The sequence below is a fragment of the Mugil cephalus genome, chromosome 20 (genome assembly GCF_022458985.1).
Source record: "Mugil cephalus isolate CIBA_MC_2020 chromosome 20, CIBA_Mcephalus_1.1, whole genome shotgun sequence".
NCBI classification, from domain to species: Eukaryota; Metazoa; Chordata; class Actinopteri; order Mugiliformes; family Mugilidae; genus Mugil; species Mugil cephalus.
In genome coordinates, this window is record NC_061789.1 from 9354135 (window position 1) to 9367859 (window position 13725).

General features: G+C 43.9%; 1 protein-coding gene across 2 annotated transcripts; it reads right to left on the reverse strand.

Annotated features, from left to right (window-relative positions):
* Positions 1 to 918: 918 nt before the first annotated feature.
* Positions 919 to 13233, reverse strand: gspt1l (G1 to S phase transition 1, like). 2 transcript variants are annotated; one of them, XM_047571754.1, is made up of 14 exons: positions 12794 to 13232; positions 10749 to 10793; positions 8156 to 8398; positions 7197 to 7230; positions 6993 to 7070; positions 6661 to 6841; positions 5803 to 5957; positions 4482 to 4622; positions 3629 to 3722; positions 3185 to 3265; positions 2601 to 2774; positions 2336 to 2425; positions 2041 to 2209; positions 919 to 1934 (listed from the first exon to the last, which is right to left on the reverse strand). In XM_047571754.1, the coding sequence occupies exons 1-14, from the start codon at positions 12984 to 12986 to the stop codon at positions 1882 to 1884; spliced, it is 1731 nt and encodes a 576-aa protein (XP_047427710.1). In that variant the 5' UTR covers positions 12987 to 13232; the 3' UTR covers positions 919 to 1881. The 2 variants fall into 2 exon arrangements, with proteins under 2 accessions (XP_047427710.1, XP_047427711.1); XM_047571755.1 differs by lacking the exon at positions 10749 to 10793 and having other exon boundaries at positions 12794 to 13233.
* Positions 13234 to 13725: the final 492 nt, after the last annotated feature.

Here is a 13725-nt window from a genome sequence, read left to right on the forward strand (position 1 = left end):
AAGTGCACTGCTTGGATTATGAATTCATTTCAAGGCCAAATTAGCGTCCATCTGTTCAGAAGTGTTTCCAGCCGTCGTGACGAGACTCGTGGTGTTGCTAGGGGCTCCGTTTTTTGTTTAAAATAAATCAGAAGGTCGTTTGTGGAAGTGCACACTTCGGCACGGACAAAGGAGCTTCACGAGGAGCTCAGAAAATTAGCTGGTGTTGCTCATCAGACTGGAAAACGTTATGGAAACCATCTCTCAAGAGAGTCCATAGTCAGACAGACTATGAACAAATGGAGGAGATTTAAGATGCTGCTGCTACATTCATTTTAATCATAGTGGTACCCAGGAGCCTCTTCACTGAATGCGTGACAATAATAATAATAGTATTAAATTTGTCAGTGTGCAAGCAGGATTTTAAGGTGCTGAGACAAAGACGAGAGGCTTTTAGATAATCTGCACTGGGAGGTGCAGTGAGCTACGACAACCACTGAGGGTCACCAAAAAATAACAAGTTTACAAAACCCACTACAAACCGTTTTTCATGCCCCTGCTTCAATTAGAGTCCACATCATGGAAACTGGTCAGGCAGGACGTACTGCTGCTAAACTAACATCACATTTACCAATAAGCATCCCGTGTTTTTTCACTTATTTGAGCTTTTGATTTGATGAAGTTCAATAGGAGGATACGGCTGTAAAGTGATTTTTGTTCTACGGGGACACTGGCTGCCCTGAATCCTGATCTCCATCCAACTCAACATCTGTTGAAAAGGAGCAGAAACTCTCAGCTGTGGAAAATTCACCCATCAAAGCCGAGACCTGGAGGAGTTTGACCGAGAAGAGCGACGAAAATGAGCTCTTTAATTGTTAAATACAGTATTTTTTTTATTATAATTATTTGTTAAACATGGAATAGAAAAGGGACACCAACTACCTTTGTCCATTTCAATTTATTTTGGAGCCTTTTTCTATTTAAGGGTTCCAGTGCATTTCTATAGCGAGTCTGCTTCTAACAGAGATCAGGCTGATGTACTGAGCGATTCTGTAAAAAGCGAGATGAGTAACTGTACTTATAAAAACTTGAATAATACATTTCATTTTATTCATTTATTTTCGTTTTAAAACAGCATTTCAATAATGAGCCTGGACCGATGTTTAAAACTTGGATTCAAAAAGGCGACAACCAGCAGCGAGTAAATCAACATGAGCTTAAATCCGAGGCCAGCGGCGACATGTGCTCCGACAATGAACACACTTTGTTTTCCCCAATTTATTATTTTATTGTCATAGTTGTTTGCTTTAATAACATTTGAACACGCTCAAGCACGCTGCCAGAACGCCACATGAGAAACCAAAAAAACTGGGTAAAAGCAAAGGGAAACATGTACACCCAAGATAAACATTTGGTTTCAACTGGTTAAGTTCTTTCAAATAATTTCTTTTGCGAGTAACTTCTGTAAATCATTTTTTTTTTTTTTTATACTCCAAGCAAAAAATTCCTGGTCCACATCTGTTTACAGATATAACTTCTGCCATTTGTCATTGATGAAAGCAAAAATGAAAAAAAAAAAAGAAAAAAAGAAAAAATATAAATCATTTAATGATGAGTAGACCAGAGTGGGGAGGTGGGGGGGTAGATGGAGGGAGGGCTAACCCAGAATGGCATAGCTGAGCTCTCAATATGAGAAAGCTGACTCGTGTGGACATCATCTCGGTTTGTCATTTGCTTAAAAACAGGTTTCTTTTTCATGAGTTTTTTTTTTTTCTTGGAGCCGATCTTCAGCACGCGAAACGGGGGGCGTGACAGGGAGGTGCCGTCGCCTCTGATAACAGTGCGAGCGGATTGTGATCAAGCTCCGCTCGGTCCTTCTCACCAGGACTCTCCAAGTCCTCTTCAGTCCCGCTCAGCAACCAGCTTCAGCACCTTACCGATGGCGATGGTCTTACCTGAGGTACAAACACAAAAATCATCAGATTAACTAAACACTGCCACCAAAGCCCCCTCCCTTCCCTTCCCGTCCCCGATCCCCTGCAGTGTCTGCGGGTTTCCTACCTTCGTCCCGTAAGGTAAACCGTCCCATCTGAGGAAAATCTTTAAAGGTCTCGAGGCAAATGGTTCCTGCTGTGCGCAGACGGGCGATGCACACCTGGTCCTGTTTGACGAATCGTGGTCGTGTCTTACTCTTCTCTCCTGACTTCTTGTCTACCAGACAGATTAAGGCCTGTGGAGGAGCAACAACATGAGCATGAGCACGCACGGGAGCAACAATGCATCGTTCAAAATCGATCGCTCATAGACCAAGTGTGTCTTTTTGTGTAAAATCTGCTAAATTCGCGCTCATTCTCACCGTAATTTGCACTTCTTCAATGCAGGTGTGAATGTGAAGGACTGCGTTGTAACCTGGACAGATGATGGATTTGTGTTCGATGATGACAATCTGTTGAGACAAGAGTAACAGTGGTTTTACTGACACTGGTGGTTGGACTCAGACTATATAGAGCAGAGCTCCCCCTGGTGGCTGCCTGCAGTATAGGTCATATGCTCCACCTCATCCATGTCAGTAGATGTAACATCACTATATTTGTCTTTTTTTGCGCTCTGTGTGGACTGACCTGGGCGTCGAAGGTGCGGCCCGAGTGACAGAGGTTCTCGGCGTTGCAGAGGATGAAGCCGGGAAGAATCTCCTCCTCTTCGATGCCCTTCAGCCGCAGCTTGAGGTTTTCCCCCGGTGAGGCGTCGTCCGTCTCCACGTCGTCTGACAGGAGACTCAACACCTCCACCGTGTGCTGCGTGACAGGAGACGGCGGGTACGGACACATCGGATGAGACAACATGAAAGTCAAAGGGAATAATAACCTGTTGTTTTGTGTTTGTTTTATCCTGGAAAGACTGAATCGGTTTCTCAGATTGAGGAGTTGATTCTCATTGATGTCTGTGTGGTTTGGGTTGTTTTTAGTGAAATGACAGGAAGCTAGTTCAATATACAAAAGTTGTTATTCAATTTCTGTGGCTTTATTTCTTTCTCTGTCTGGTTGAGTGCAGCCTAATGCATCCATACATGCACCACGCGGATCCACTGTGAAGTACTTTGTTATGATTTTATCTATAAATTACATTTTTGGGGGCATTTTCTTGATTCCAGCTGAGAGGAGGAGGAGGAGGAGGAGGAGGAGGAGGGGTTTACGGGATATCTCACCCTGTTTGGCATCATGACGAGCTGCTGTGCTTTACTGATGGATCCTGACTCCAGCTTGCCCAGAATCACGGTGCCCATGTCCTGAGGAAACGGAGGGAACAGAGGAAATGTGTTTATATTCACCTAAAGTCACAAAAGGAACCTCAACAGATTTAAAAGATTTACAGTCAAGCCTGAATTTGACAAATTAAAACCAAAATAAACTTTGCAAGAATGCAAAGTACGGCTCAAACTGATACGACGTGTAAATGTTATATTCCTTCAACCCTGTACACAGTCCTGTGTCAAACCAGGAAGCGTTGGACTCAGGACAATATTTAACACAGATGGTGATAAATATGCAAATTTAATCGTTAGGCCTGTTAATTGAAAACAGAAATATACTGTATGTTTCTGTGCCTGTGGGAGTTAAACAGGGCCAAGAGAAACCCAACACATTCCTACCTTGTATTTGTCTACGATTGGCAATCTGACGGGGCCGTCGCTTGATCTGTTGAAATGTGGCAAATTGTCCAGGTGTGGAATGAATGGTAGACCTCTGCAACAAGAGCAAAACACGGGAACAAATTATAAAAGGAGAGTGATAAACAAGGCAACACTATGACGGCAGCGGAGAGTAAGATTAGTCGACTAGTCGCCACAACGTTGCTGATCGTCAACGACTAATTTAATTAAAAAAAAAAGGTGTTATCATTTAGTTTTTGAAGCTTTCTTTTTATCTCTAATTGCCTCTGTACCTTCCGCTGCCTTTCTGTGATTTTGACATGCATGTGCAGTAGAAGTTATTGATGTAGGACATGATATCACTGGAAAAGCTTTGGCTAAACACTATCATTGTTAACTGGGAACGGAGCTCAAACGTTTGAAGCATTTCACCAAAAATATACAGATGGGCAATGCAAAATCTGCACTCGTCTTTCATGGCAGCTCGACACTGATGCATGAGCACATGAAAAGGAAGCACGTTGTCTCTGATTCAATTTCTGATGAAGAGGGACGGTCGTCTCAGTGAGATACTTGGCTAGTTAGCCGCTAACATTAATGCTAGTGAGCTGCTTACTTATAGTTCTAAATGTTAACATTAGCTTATGGCTAACGATGGCGTTTCATTAGCATTAGCACATATAGGTCATGTGTATTGATGTAAAGTTATAACAGCGACGTCACGCCTTCATTTTAATTTGCACCATCATTTAAAGTTGAATGTACCATCATCTTAATTGTCTTTATTTTCCAGCGGTGACTGAGCTGCTGAGAAGAAGAAGAAGAAGAAGAAGAAGAAGAAGAGTTAACTTACGTGTACCAGGAGCACATGTCAGTGGGCTCCTTCAGGTTGGCCCCCGTCAGCCCGGAGCACGGCATGAAGTGAATGTCTTTCTTCGGGTTGAAGCCCACCTTCTTCAAAAATGGCACTAGTTTCTCTTTACACTCTTCATACCTGAGGGTTCACACGACAGGAAGGATGTTAGCATGATATCTGGAGGAAGGGTGTGTGTCACATTCGGTTTGTTAAATTTAGCAGCAGCAGATATAATATTAAACCACAGTAATTAGACACAGCAGTTTAGAGGCAGGACTGAAATGTATTGAGATTTAGGTGACTATCATTGGTCATAGTATTTAGTTATATACGTAAAATGTAAATCGATGAACCAGTGTTGTTTCCCTTTAACATAATAAATAGCAAGTTACAGTTCGGCCCCATATTTTTATCTTTCTCAAACTTCTTCCTCCCTTGATTTTGACAATACTCGGCTTGTTCGGGCCTGTGCTCACTGATGTTGCGATAAACATTTGGGCTGCCAATTATATAAGCCAAAACAAGAATCAGGCCAAGCGTTAGCGCCCTGGTCTTTTTCCATGTTTATCCAGACGTGTAAATAACTCAAACCTAACTGTATGTAGAGGCCTCGTAGTCCGAGAGATGATGTCTGTTCAATGAACACAGACAGACTTGTGGATACAAGTTAGACTGGAGACCTGTGTGTGTGTGCGTGTGCGTGTGTGTGTGTGTGCGTGTGTGTGTGTGTGTAGTCCCCCCACAATTCATGTGTACATAGTGGAACAAGCTGTGCTCTTGTCTGTGTGGGAGTTATTGTACAGGAAGCACAAAGGCTGCAGTCGATCACGAAAGCCGAGATGGTGAACAAGACTTCTACAGTTGCTGTCGTACGTATTGTGTGCGGCTTCTTCTCGTCTTTATCTGGTGTGTGTGTGTGTGTGTGTGTGTGTGTGTGTGTGTGTGTGTGTGTGTGTGTGTGTGTGTGTGTGTGTTGGCGCGTGGTAGAAGCAGGTGGAAAAGGAAGCGACTGGGTTGTGGTTCCTTGCGGAGGGTATTTGATTGGTCGACCTCAGAGCTCAGGTTTTGCTAGATGAGGTGGGAACCTGTTAATCTAGAACCTAAAACACACGCAGCGGATTCCCGACAGGGATGGGAAACCATCAGCTGTTTCTAATCGCACTTTTCTTTTCCCGGTTAAAAGACAAGCCGAAGAGAGGACCCTCTAAACCCCATGTTCATAAAATTACAACAGTCTACGCTAGAGTTTTAGAAGAATATGAGGGATAAACTAAACTCTCTTCTGATCCATTTCCTGACTCATTTTGTGTTAACCCACCTCTCCAGGCTCCAGTTGACGGTGGGATCGTCCATTTTATTCACCAGAACAATGAGGTGCTTGACGCCGGCCGTTTTGGCCAACATGGCGTGCTCCCGCGTCTGCCCGCCCTTCTCGAAGCCGGTTTCAAACTCTCCTTTCCTGGCAGAGATCACCTGAAGCAGGAGAACACACTCATTCATGAGGTCGCCCACAACCACTACTAACAGTGAGCGTTTAGAAGTAATGATATTACAAACAATCTCCCTTTAGTTTCAAATTTGGCTCATCGTTCCTGCCCTGAAAGATTCTGTCATTTCGTCGTTTAGGAACCTGGCAGCTTGTGTCGATAGAACGTGAAACGCGCGTATGAGACCAGGAATATGTCACGTAGAGTGGGCTTCCTCCCACTGCCTCTTTTTCTGGGCAAGAGTGTCGACACTTGCAAGTTTAAAAAAAAAAAAAAAAAAAAGTTAAACGCTGCCAACAAGTGGCTGTGTCATCGAAAAGTGATCGTAATAAATCAGTTTAAACTGGTTTTGATTTATAATTCCTAATTCTTGTGGGTTTTTAATTGGAGTCGTTTAGTCGAGCGCGGTCGGGTTCTCCCTCCAAAATGTGGCAAGAATGTGGTGGAAGCTGAATTTTCTGGATGTGTCGGTTTGATTTATATGAAAGGCTCCGGGCTGTTATTGGGATTAAGTGCGACAGCGTTAAACTTCCATCAGTAAGAACAGACAGGAGACACGGCTCTGGGATAAATAAGAAAGCGTAACAACGGTCCGTTTTTCCTCGGGAAGGATTCTACACTTTCGCAAGTAAACTTTTTTTTTGAGGTTTCACTCAACAATCTAACAAGTCATTGTTTCGTGGACTCACCAGAACAGCCAGGTCCGCTTGCGACGCTCCTCCGATCATGTTGGGCACGAAGCTTTTGTGGCCTGGAGCATCTAAGATGGTAAAGTGCTTTTTGTCTGTCTCAAAATATGCCCGTCCCACCTCCACAGTCTTGCCTTTGTCCCTCTCCTCTTGGTTGGTGTCCAAAGCCCAGGACAGATACCTGAGGACGACAACACGACAGGTTATTCACTCGGGCACCGACGCGTCTGTTGATATCTACACTGTGACCCCGAGCTGTTACTGATCTAAGTTCCTGCTCGTGTTCGCGGATTAAAACCATGCGGCTCGGTTGCAGCCGTGCGTCCGCTCACCAGGTTTCTCGGTTCTTTTCCTTGGCTTCTCTCTCGTACTTCTCCAAGGTCCTCTTGTCAACCATGCCTGTCAGGTACCTGTTGGAGCGGGAGGAGACGACAGAGCGACGGCACGTGTCAAATGTTACCGTAGTCAAAGCGGGGAAAAAAAAAAAAAAAAAAAAGAAGCAAGAAAAACTACAGAAAGAAGGGACAGGAACTCACATGATTTGTCCGCCAATGGTGGACTTTCCAGCATCTGGAAAAGCAGAAACAGGAACGTGTTTAGATTTAACAGAAACAATGTCGAGATTCTTTCTGGAGGAGGGAAGCAGGAAATACGCTGCACGTAAAACTGTCATTTCTCCCTAATTCAGAAAGAACAACATGAGCAGACTAACTACAGTCCAGGCTGCTTTGTTGTGAGAGCAGAGGCCACGTTAACACCTTAAAGTCTATGTTGAGTAATAACAGAACGCAGCGTTACCGAGGGCACTGACACAGCGTGAAGGTTAAATGTAGTCTGTCACCTCAGCTCAACCTGCACTAAAGATCATTTTAATCACTAGCTTGAAAGCTGACATCTAGATTTTTATTAATTATATTGTATTTAACACTTGTACATGCAGTCAAGCCGATAACATTGGATTGTCAGCAACTTAAAAACTGGCAACGGTAAGAAAACGTGAGGATTTGACAAACGCATGAGGCCTCTGTTTGATCTGAAGACCAACAAATGTTCATGTGAGATTATCTGGAGCAGCGACGCTCACCCCAGGAAAGATTTCTCCGAGGGACTAATACAGAGCATTTTTGATCTGGAGTTGGTGACAGATGCTGTGTGAGTACACTCAACAGCTGAGTAAACAAACAACAAGAGAAACGGAACATAAACAAAGTCTGACTTGAATCAGTTCGATGTTTCACCTCCACTGGCTAAGATTTTAACGTGTGAGCAAGAAAAAAAGCTCCTCCTCGAATTCTTTTAAACCTTATAAACTTCTATTTCAGTAAGATTTAATTTTTCAGAAAATGTCTGAGCCTTTTAAAATGAGAAAAACAAACGTCTTCTGTAGAAACCGTTGTTGAAGGATCCCTCACCCCGGGCTTTGAACCTACACGTTGTTTTACCGAGCATCCTTCACGGCCTGTACAGGTGTTTGCACTGAGGTGTTTGCACTGACCTACGTGCCCGATGAACACGACGTTGATGTGCTCCTTCTTGGGGGCGTCTGGCTGTGTGGGTACGACCTTGGGCGCGGGGATTTCCTCCTCCTCCTCCATGGTCTCCGGAGCGCTCTCCTCGGGCGTGGCCGCCGCCGCCGGCCCTCGGTCGCCGCCTCCTGGCTCCTCCTCGCTTGGTTCTGCATCTTTCTGGTCCCACGGCTCCTCTGTGGTCATCTCTGTGTCGCCGTTCTCCACGGGGGCTGCACAGAACAGAACAGAACACAACGCGGTTTGAGTATCGACAGAACATCTGACGGCTTCTCCTCCTCCTCCTGCTGGATTTTCTGAGCCTCAGTCTTCCTCCAATCAAAGACCCGTTTATGATTTATGTTTGGCTCAGGAGGCTGATACAATGTAAACCGTCACGCAGCCACCACTGACTTTAACATTGGCACGGAAATGTAAACATCGAGAGAACGGACGCCACAGTGCACTGCTGCAACCGTCAGTTATGTAAAGTATGTACCTATGCAGACACAACACCAGTAAACCCAGCACACGCTGCACTGTGTGATTCAATACAGTTTAGCAGCGACACAAACTACATCAAACAGTCGACCCGACACCTTTCTGATGCCATTTCAGTGTAAACTTAACATTATAACCGTCATGAAGACGAATTTAGTGCAGGACTCTTATAAGCATTTATTTTAACTTCTCGCACCTGTACCTAATAAAGTGGCATGATATTCATTTTTATATATACAGATTTAAATCCTAAATTTAACTGTAAATAATACAAAGGCAACTAATTAATCGCTGCCAGTAACGTTCTGATCAACAAGTTGTATTTTTCGGTTAAGAAGGAACCAAATGCTGTCACTTGGCTCTGGTCCAGTTTAGAGTCCATAGTATTGGACCATGTGCAGAATGTGGTCTGCCATTATTAATTCTTGTTGAAATAAGCCCCGCCCCCCTCCACTCCCCTCCCCCGAAAACACTGACGGACCCGTGCCTGGACTGTGGGGCATCCCGGATTTATTTTATTCTTTGCTATAGATTTATAACTTGCTGTTTTGACTTTTCGTGGCTCCTTGTGCACAGACACTTATGATGAATTCCCTATATTGCTGAAAGACTTACACTCAGTGGTTACACAGTTTACTGAAGCCATCCTCATCTTTAATCTAGACACATTCTGCCACTTTACGACCATCTTTTTATATTTTCTGCTGACTGTTCAGTCTTTTGCTCCAGCCTGAGTCAATTTCTTAAAAACGTGTTGTTCTTATCAAATTCCGAATGAGCATAAATTTACTTCCCCAGAAGCAACACAATGAACATGTTCTTGATTTGCGTTGCCCTGACACCAAACTAGGCTTCACAAGACACACATGATTTAGAGAAACCGTACATTTGCTAGGAATTATAATTGTCCACGACAATTTGCCTGATGTGTGCAGTCAACAAGTTTTAAGAGTTGTACAAAGTGCATTTCTGTGTTTCCATTTATTCCGACAATTTGACGTTGTTTAAACAAAAAACACATGTAAAAGAAATGCTACAAAAAGTGTAGTTTAAAGTGCTGCTGGAATCCAACGCCATAATAACAGAGCAGCTACATGCGTCGTTGGTTTTGATGGAGAGTTTTGATGTGTTACCAATTTTGTAGCGTGCAAGTGTTATTTCTGTTCTAACTATTACATATAGAAACCACATTCATATACTGCATGTAAACGTGTCTGTTAATTAGGTAAACTGCAGAAAACAAAGCTGGTCCAACTATATGATGGAGTCTGTGGTGCTGTTTAACACCGATGTTCTTTATGTCACATGGTCTAACCCAATGACTAAAACTGGCTTGTCAAAATAGAAGAAACATGTCAGTATAACACAATACTATACTAACAGCACTACAACAACACAGACTGACAGTTCTGTTATTTTAAACAAAAGTTCAAGACCAGATTTTCATTAAAGAGTTGGTGGCTGTTACATTAGAATGCATTCGTTTTCACTTATGTACCTAATGAACTGGCAAACAAGTTTAACTTGCCGGTGCTCGCGGCTACAGTAGTAGTCATAGTTCAAAATGTGTAAATTTTTTCATAGATTACTGCTTCGCTGATGTTAAATGGTGAGTTCACCGTCTTACGATGTTCCTGTACATTGTGTGTTGTTATCTCCCGCTGAAGTGAACCGTGTGCGTCTAAGGTGATAATGAAATGACAGCGTCCCAGCAGTGAATGTGACGGAGCTGAGACGGGCTGACACAAAACCCAGATGTTTATCTACACTGAAACTCTGTATTCAGTTAGTCTGTGGTCTGAACACTTTTAAACTTGCAAAAAAAAGCTCTGTAGCAGATGTAGACAGATGTACAGAGCCACCACGGCGAGAAGGCCACAGTGAGGGGGGAACGGGGCTCTGAGCCAAACTCAACTTCTGCAACTGGGTCTTAGTGATTCATGATGTCAGAAGAGGCTTTTGTTGATGGTGTGGGTTCAGCGTGAGTCTGCACAGGCCGGGACAATGAGACGAGCAGCAGCAGCACATGTGTGACACATGGCACAGAGGCGACCCCTGCTCAAACACACGCTTCATACGTACCAGTGTTTTCTGACACATCCATGGTGGATATTTTTTCAACAGCAACTGCAAGAGAAACAACGTTATGTTAATGTTTGGGAATTCTTCAGCGCCGTTTCTTTACCTGCATTAGATCAGTAGTTAGTAAACAGGTCGACTCCACCCAAACCGACGGTGACTACGAGAGATGTGTTTCTTTTTTGCGTCCCATAAGCAGCTTTAGAGCATGAAGGGACAATGTCAAGTCAAAGTTTATTTCTAAAGCACATTGAAAAGCGACCTCGGTGGAACCAAAGTGCTGTAAAAGCAGAACAACTATAAAGTTTTCTTCTCTTCCTCAGGCACCAGGCACCAAATTAAGTTCGTGGCAAATGAATTAACCTACAAAAAGGTCTGTGATTGAAGGGTTATTACCCCTTAAGGTGCAAGAACTTTAGTATTCGCATTGTTTAACACTTCTTGGTCAGTTTTTTTTTATTTTGCTGCAATTTCCACAACAACAAATAACAAAAAAAAGTTCACCACTTGCTACTACTGCTGGTCTCACTTCTACTAGAGCCGACTGTCTTCAATGTCCTGGTTTACACTCCCACAAGCGCACTACACTACTACTGTTTGTGTTTATACCTGTGCGGTGCCATCTGCATAGTTTGGTGCTTCTCTGTGTGCTGCAGATAAAAACTGTAACTGAGCAGCTCGTGCTAAAGTTATTAGACCAGTGAAATGTTGAGAGAAATACAGAAGACGTTAGAGCAGACTGTGTGTACGAGGAGGTGCGAACTAGCGGTTAGAGATGCAGCTTTGGACCGAAGCGTCACAGGTTCGTGCCCCCCCCCCTGCATCCATGCATGAAAGAGGAAACATGTTTCAGACCAACCGTGCCTGTTGTGGATTGTGTAACTACCGCGCGTAGTAGTATGAGGAGGGAGCTACACATCAGGCTACGGTGCAGTTTCCAGAGCTAAATTTTAGGAGCACAATCACAAATCTGGCTTTAGTGTAGTTATCTGGCAGTGTGCAGCCTCCAGCGTTACCGCCACCTACTGGACTGGAGCAAGATTTCATATGGCTTTTTAATATATAACAACAAAAATGACTGAGTTAATCCTTGTGTGTTTGTGGTCTGAGAAGTCTGAAGGAACTTTTTAGATGCCACGACTAAAAGTTCTGTTTACTAGTTGACTTGACATCTTCACAGTCCACCATATGTCAAGGCCAGCAGACCACATGAGAGCTTACTAAGCTTTTTACGACAACCACATTCATACTTCGGTTCACATGCCTCCACTTGCACGTACAGAAATAATCGTGGACGATCTCGATACGGCTTCCGTGCTACACGCGAGCAGCACAGCGTCTGTACAAACAACTGAAGTTCAGTGGATAAAGGACAAGTTAAAATATAAGTATATGATGACTGTCACGCCTGAATTCAGCATCATCCAGGTGTCTAGCCTGACTTCATGCGCACATCGGTGACACATTTTGCTCCTTTTCTTGACCAGAAGAGTGCGTCAGAACATCCACGTCACACTGAGCCCTCGCGTCCCCCCCTACTAATTTCTTCCCAGTGACGAGTTTAGCTTTAATTGTCAGGCGAAACTGAGGCGTTACGCAACCAATTTTTTTTTTCCTTACACACAAGTGCGCTCCAGCACTTGTGTTCGCTTTACGGTTACGAATAAGCAACTTCTCGGTCAAAAGGCGTCAGCTAACCATCGAGGCACACAGGCGCCACACCAGCTAACAGACATGCTAGCTAGCCACCGCAGCTAATGCCGGTTGAAGACTTTTTAGACAGTTATGACAGTGTTCAACGTCCACAAGAACAAACAAATGCCCGACGTCTTAACAGAATCTGAACAGAACGAGAAGAATATATAAGTGCTGGTTGGGGGTACGCGTAACATTAAAAAAGCATAAAACAGCAGAGCTATGTTGTCGCGCTCCGAGAAACGCGTGTTTGTACAGAGCTAGTAGCTAAAAGCTAAAAGCTAACCAGCCCAGGCTACCGTTAGCTCCGGGCTAACTGCTAGCGTAGCGCCCCAACGTGACTGTGAACTCACCATCTGAATCGACATTTCTCGACTGCGCTTTCACGGCAAAAGTGGGAACAAATTCGGCGGCGTTTACATTGGGCACAAACGGCTTAGCGTTCACGTTTAGGTTCGTGAACGCCGGCTCAAGTTGTCCGTCGATCGTGGCCTCCACATCGTCCTCTTGTTCCCAGGAATCAGGGGCAGTGTCTCTCGGGTCCATCGTGGGTCTTGGATTTTGACTACCGTTAGATTTGAGCTGCGCAGTTCTTGGTCCACGTTGAGTGTCCGCCAAAACCCCGACGTTAAGGTCACCCCTTGGAGCGGTCGAGGGCGTCCCAACTCGAGGTGAAATGTGTTATCTCCGACTCAGGTGAAATAGGGCAGCCGGTTTCTGTCGGTCCAGACGCCAGAGAGGATCTTCGACTCAGCACTCCCAGAGACAGTCCGCCTGAGCTAATGCGTCCATTCGCTCGACGTACTGCCGCGCGTTGATCTCTGGGATATGAAGTCCTATTCAAAGGCGGAAGCCGTTCATTTTTGTAACGTTTCAGTGTGCGAAAACTACATCCCCCAAAAGTCAACAACTGACCGTTTATGTCGGTAGTTTCTGTCTTTTTCAGAAACCGCAGATTCGACTCAAGTTTTGTTGCAGTGAATTCACATTTCATCGTGAATTTTATACGTTTATTAATACAACCGAGTTTATTTTCTTGTATAATTAATATTTTTTGATTTTATTAAATGCTCAATGTGCTTTAGCGGCCAACAGATTGAAACGCCCATAGTTATGTGCAAAAGTTTGAGCCTCCCCTGGAAAAATTACATAATCAGTTGACTTTTTTTTAAAGAGAAAAATAAATACAACTCATAAAGCAAACATGTATTTTTCATATTATGATGCACTCTGACTTCATTAAACGAAGAGAAAATAAACTAACTGTTCAACGTGTAGTTTCATA

What these genes read in the sequence shown, in the direction of transcription:
- gspt1l (XM_047571754.1), bottom strand. Translation starts at nt 12,986, where the DNA reads ATGGACCCGAGAGACACTGCCCCTGATTCCTGGGAACAAGAGGACGAT. An exon ending in GTCAACTGGAGCCTGGAGAG is followed by an intron (nt 4,623 to 5,802) that starts GTGGGTTAACAC and finishes GTGAACCCTCAG; the next exon opens with GTATGAAGAGTGTAAAGAGA. An exon ending in GTTTACCTTACGGGACGAAG is followed by an intron (nt 1,935 to 2,040) that starts GTAGGAAACCCG and finishes TTTGTACCTCAG; the next exon opens with GTAAGACCATCGCCATCGGT.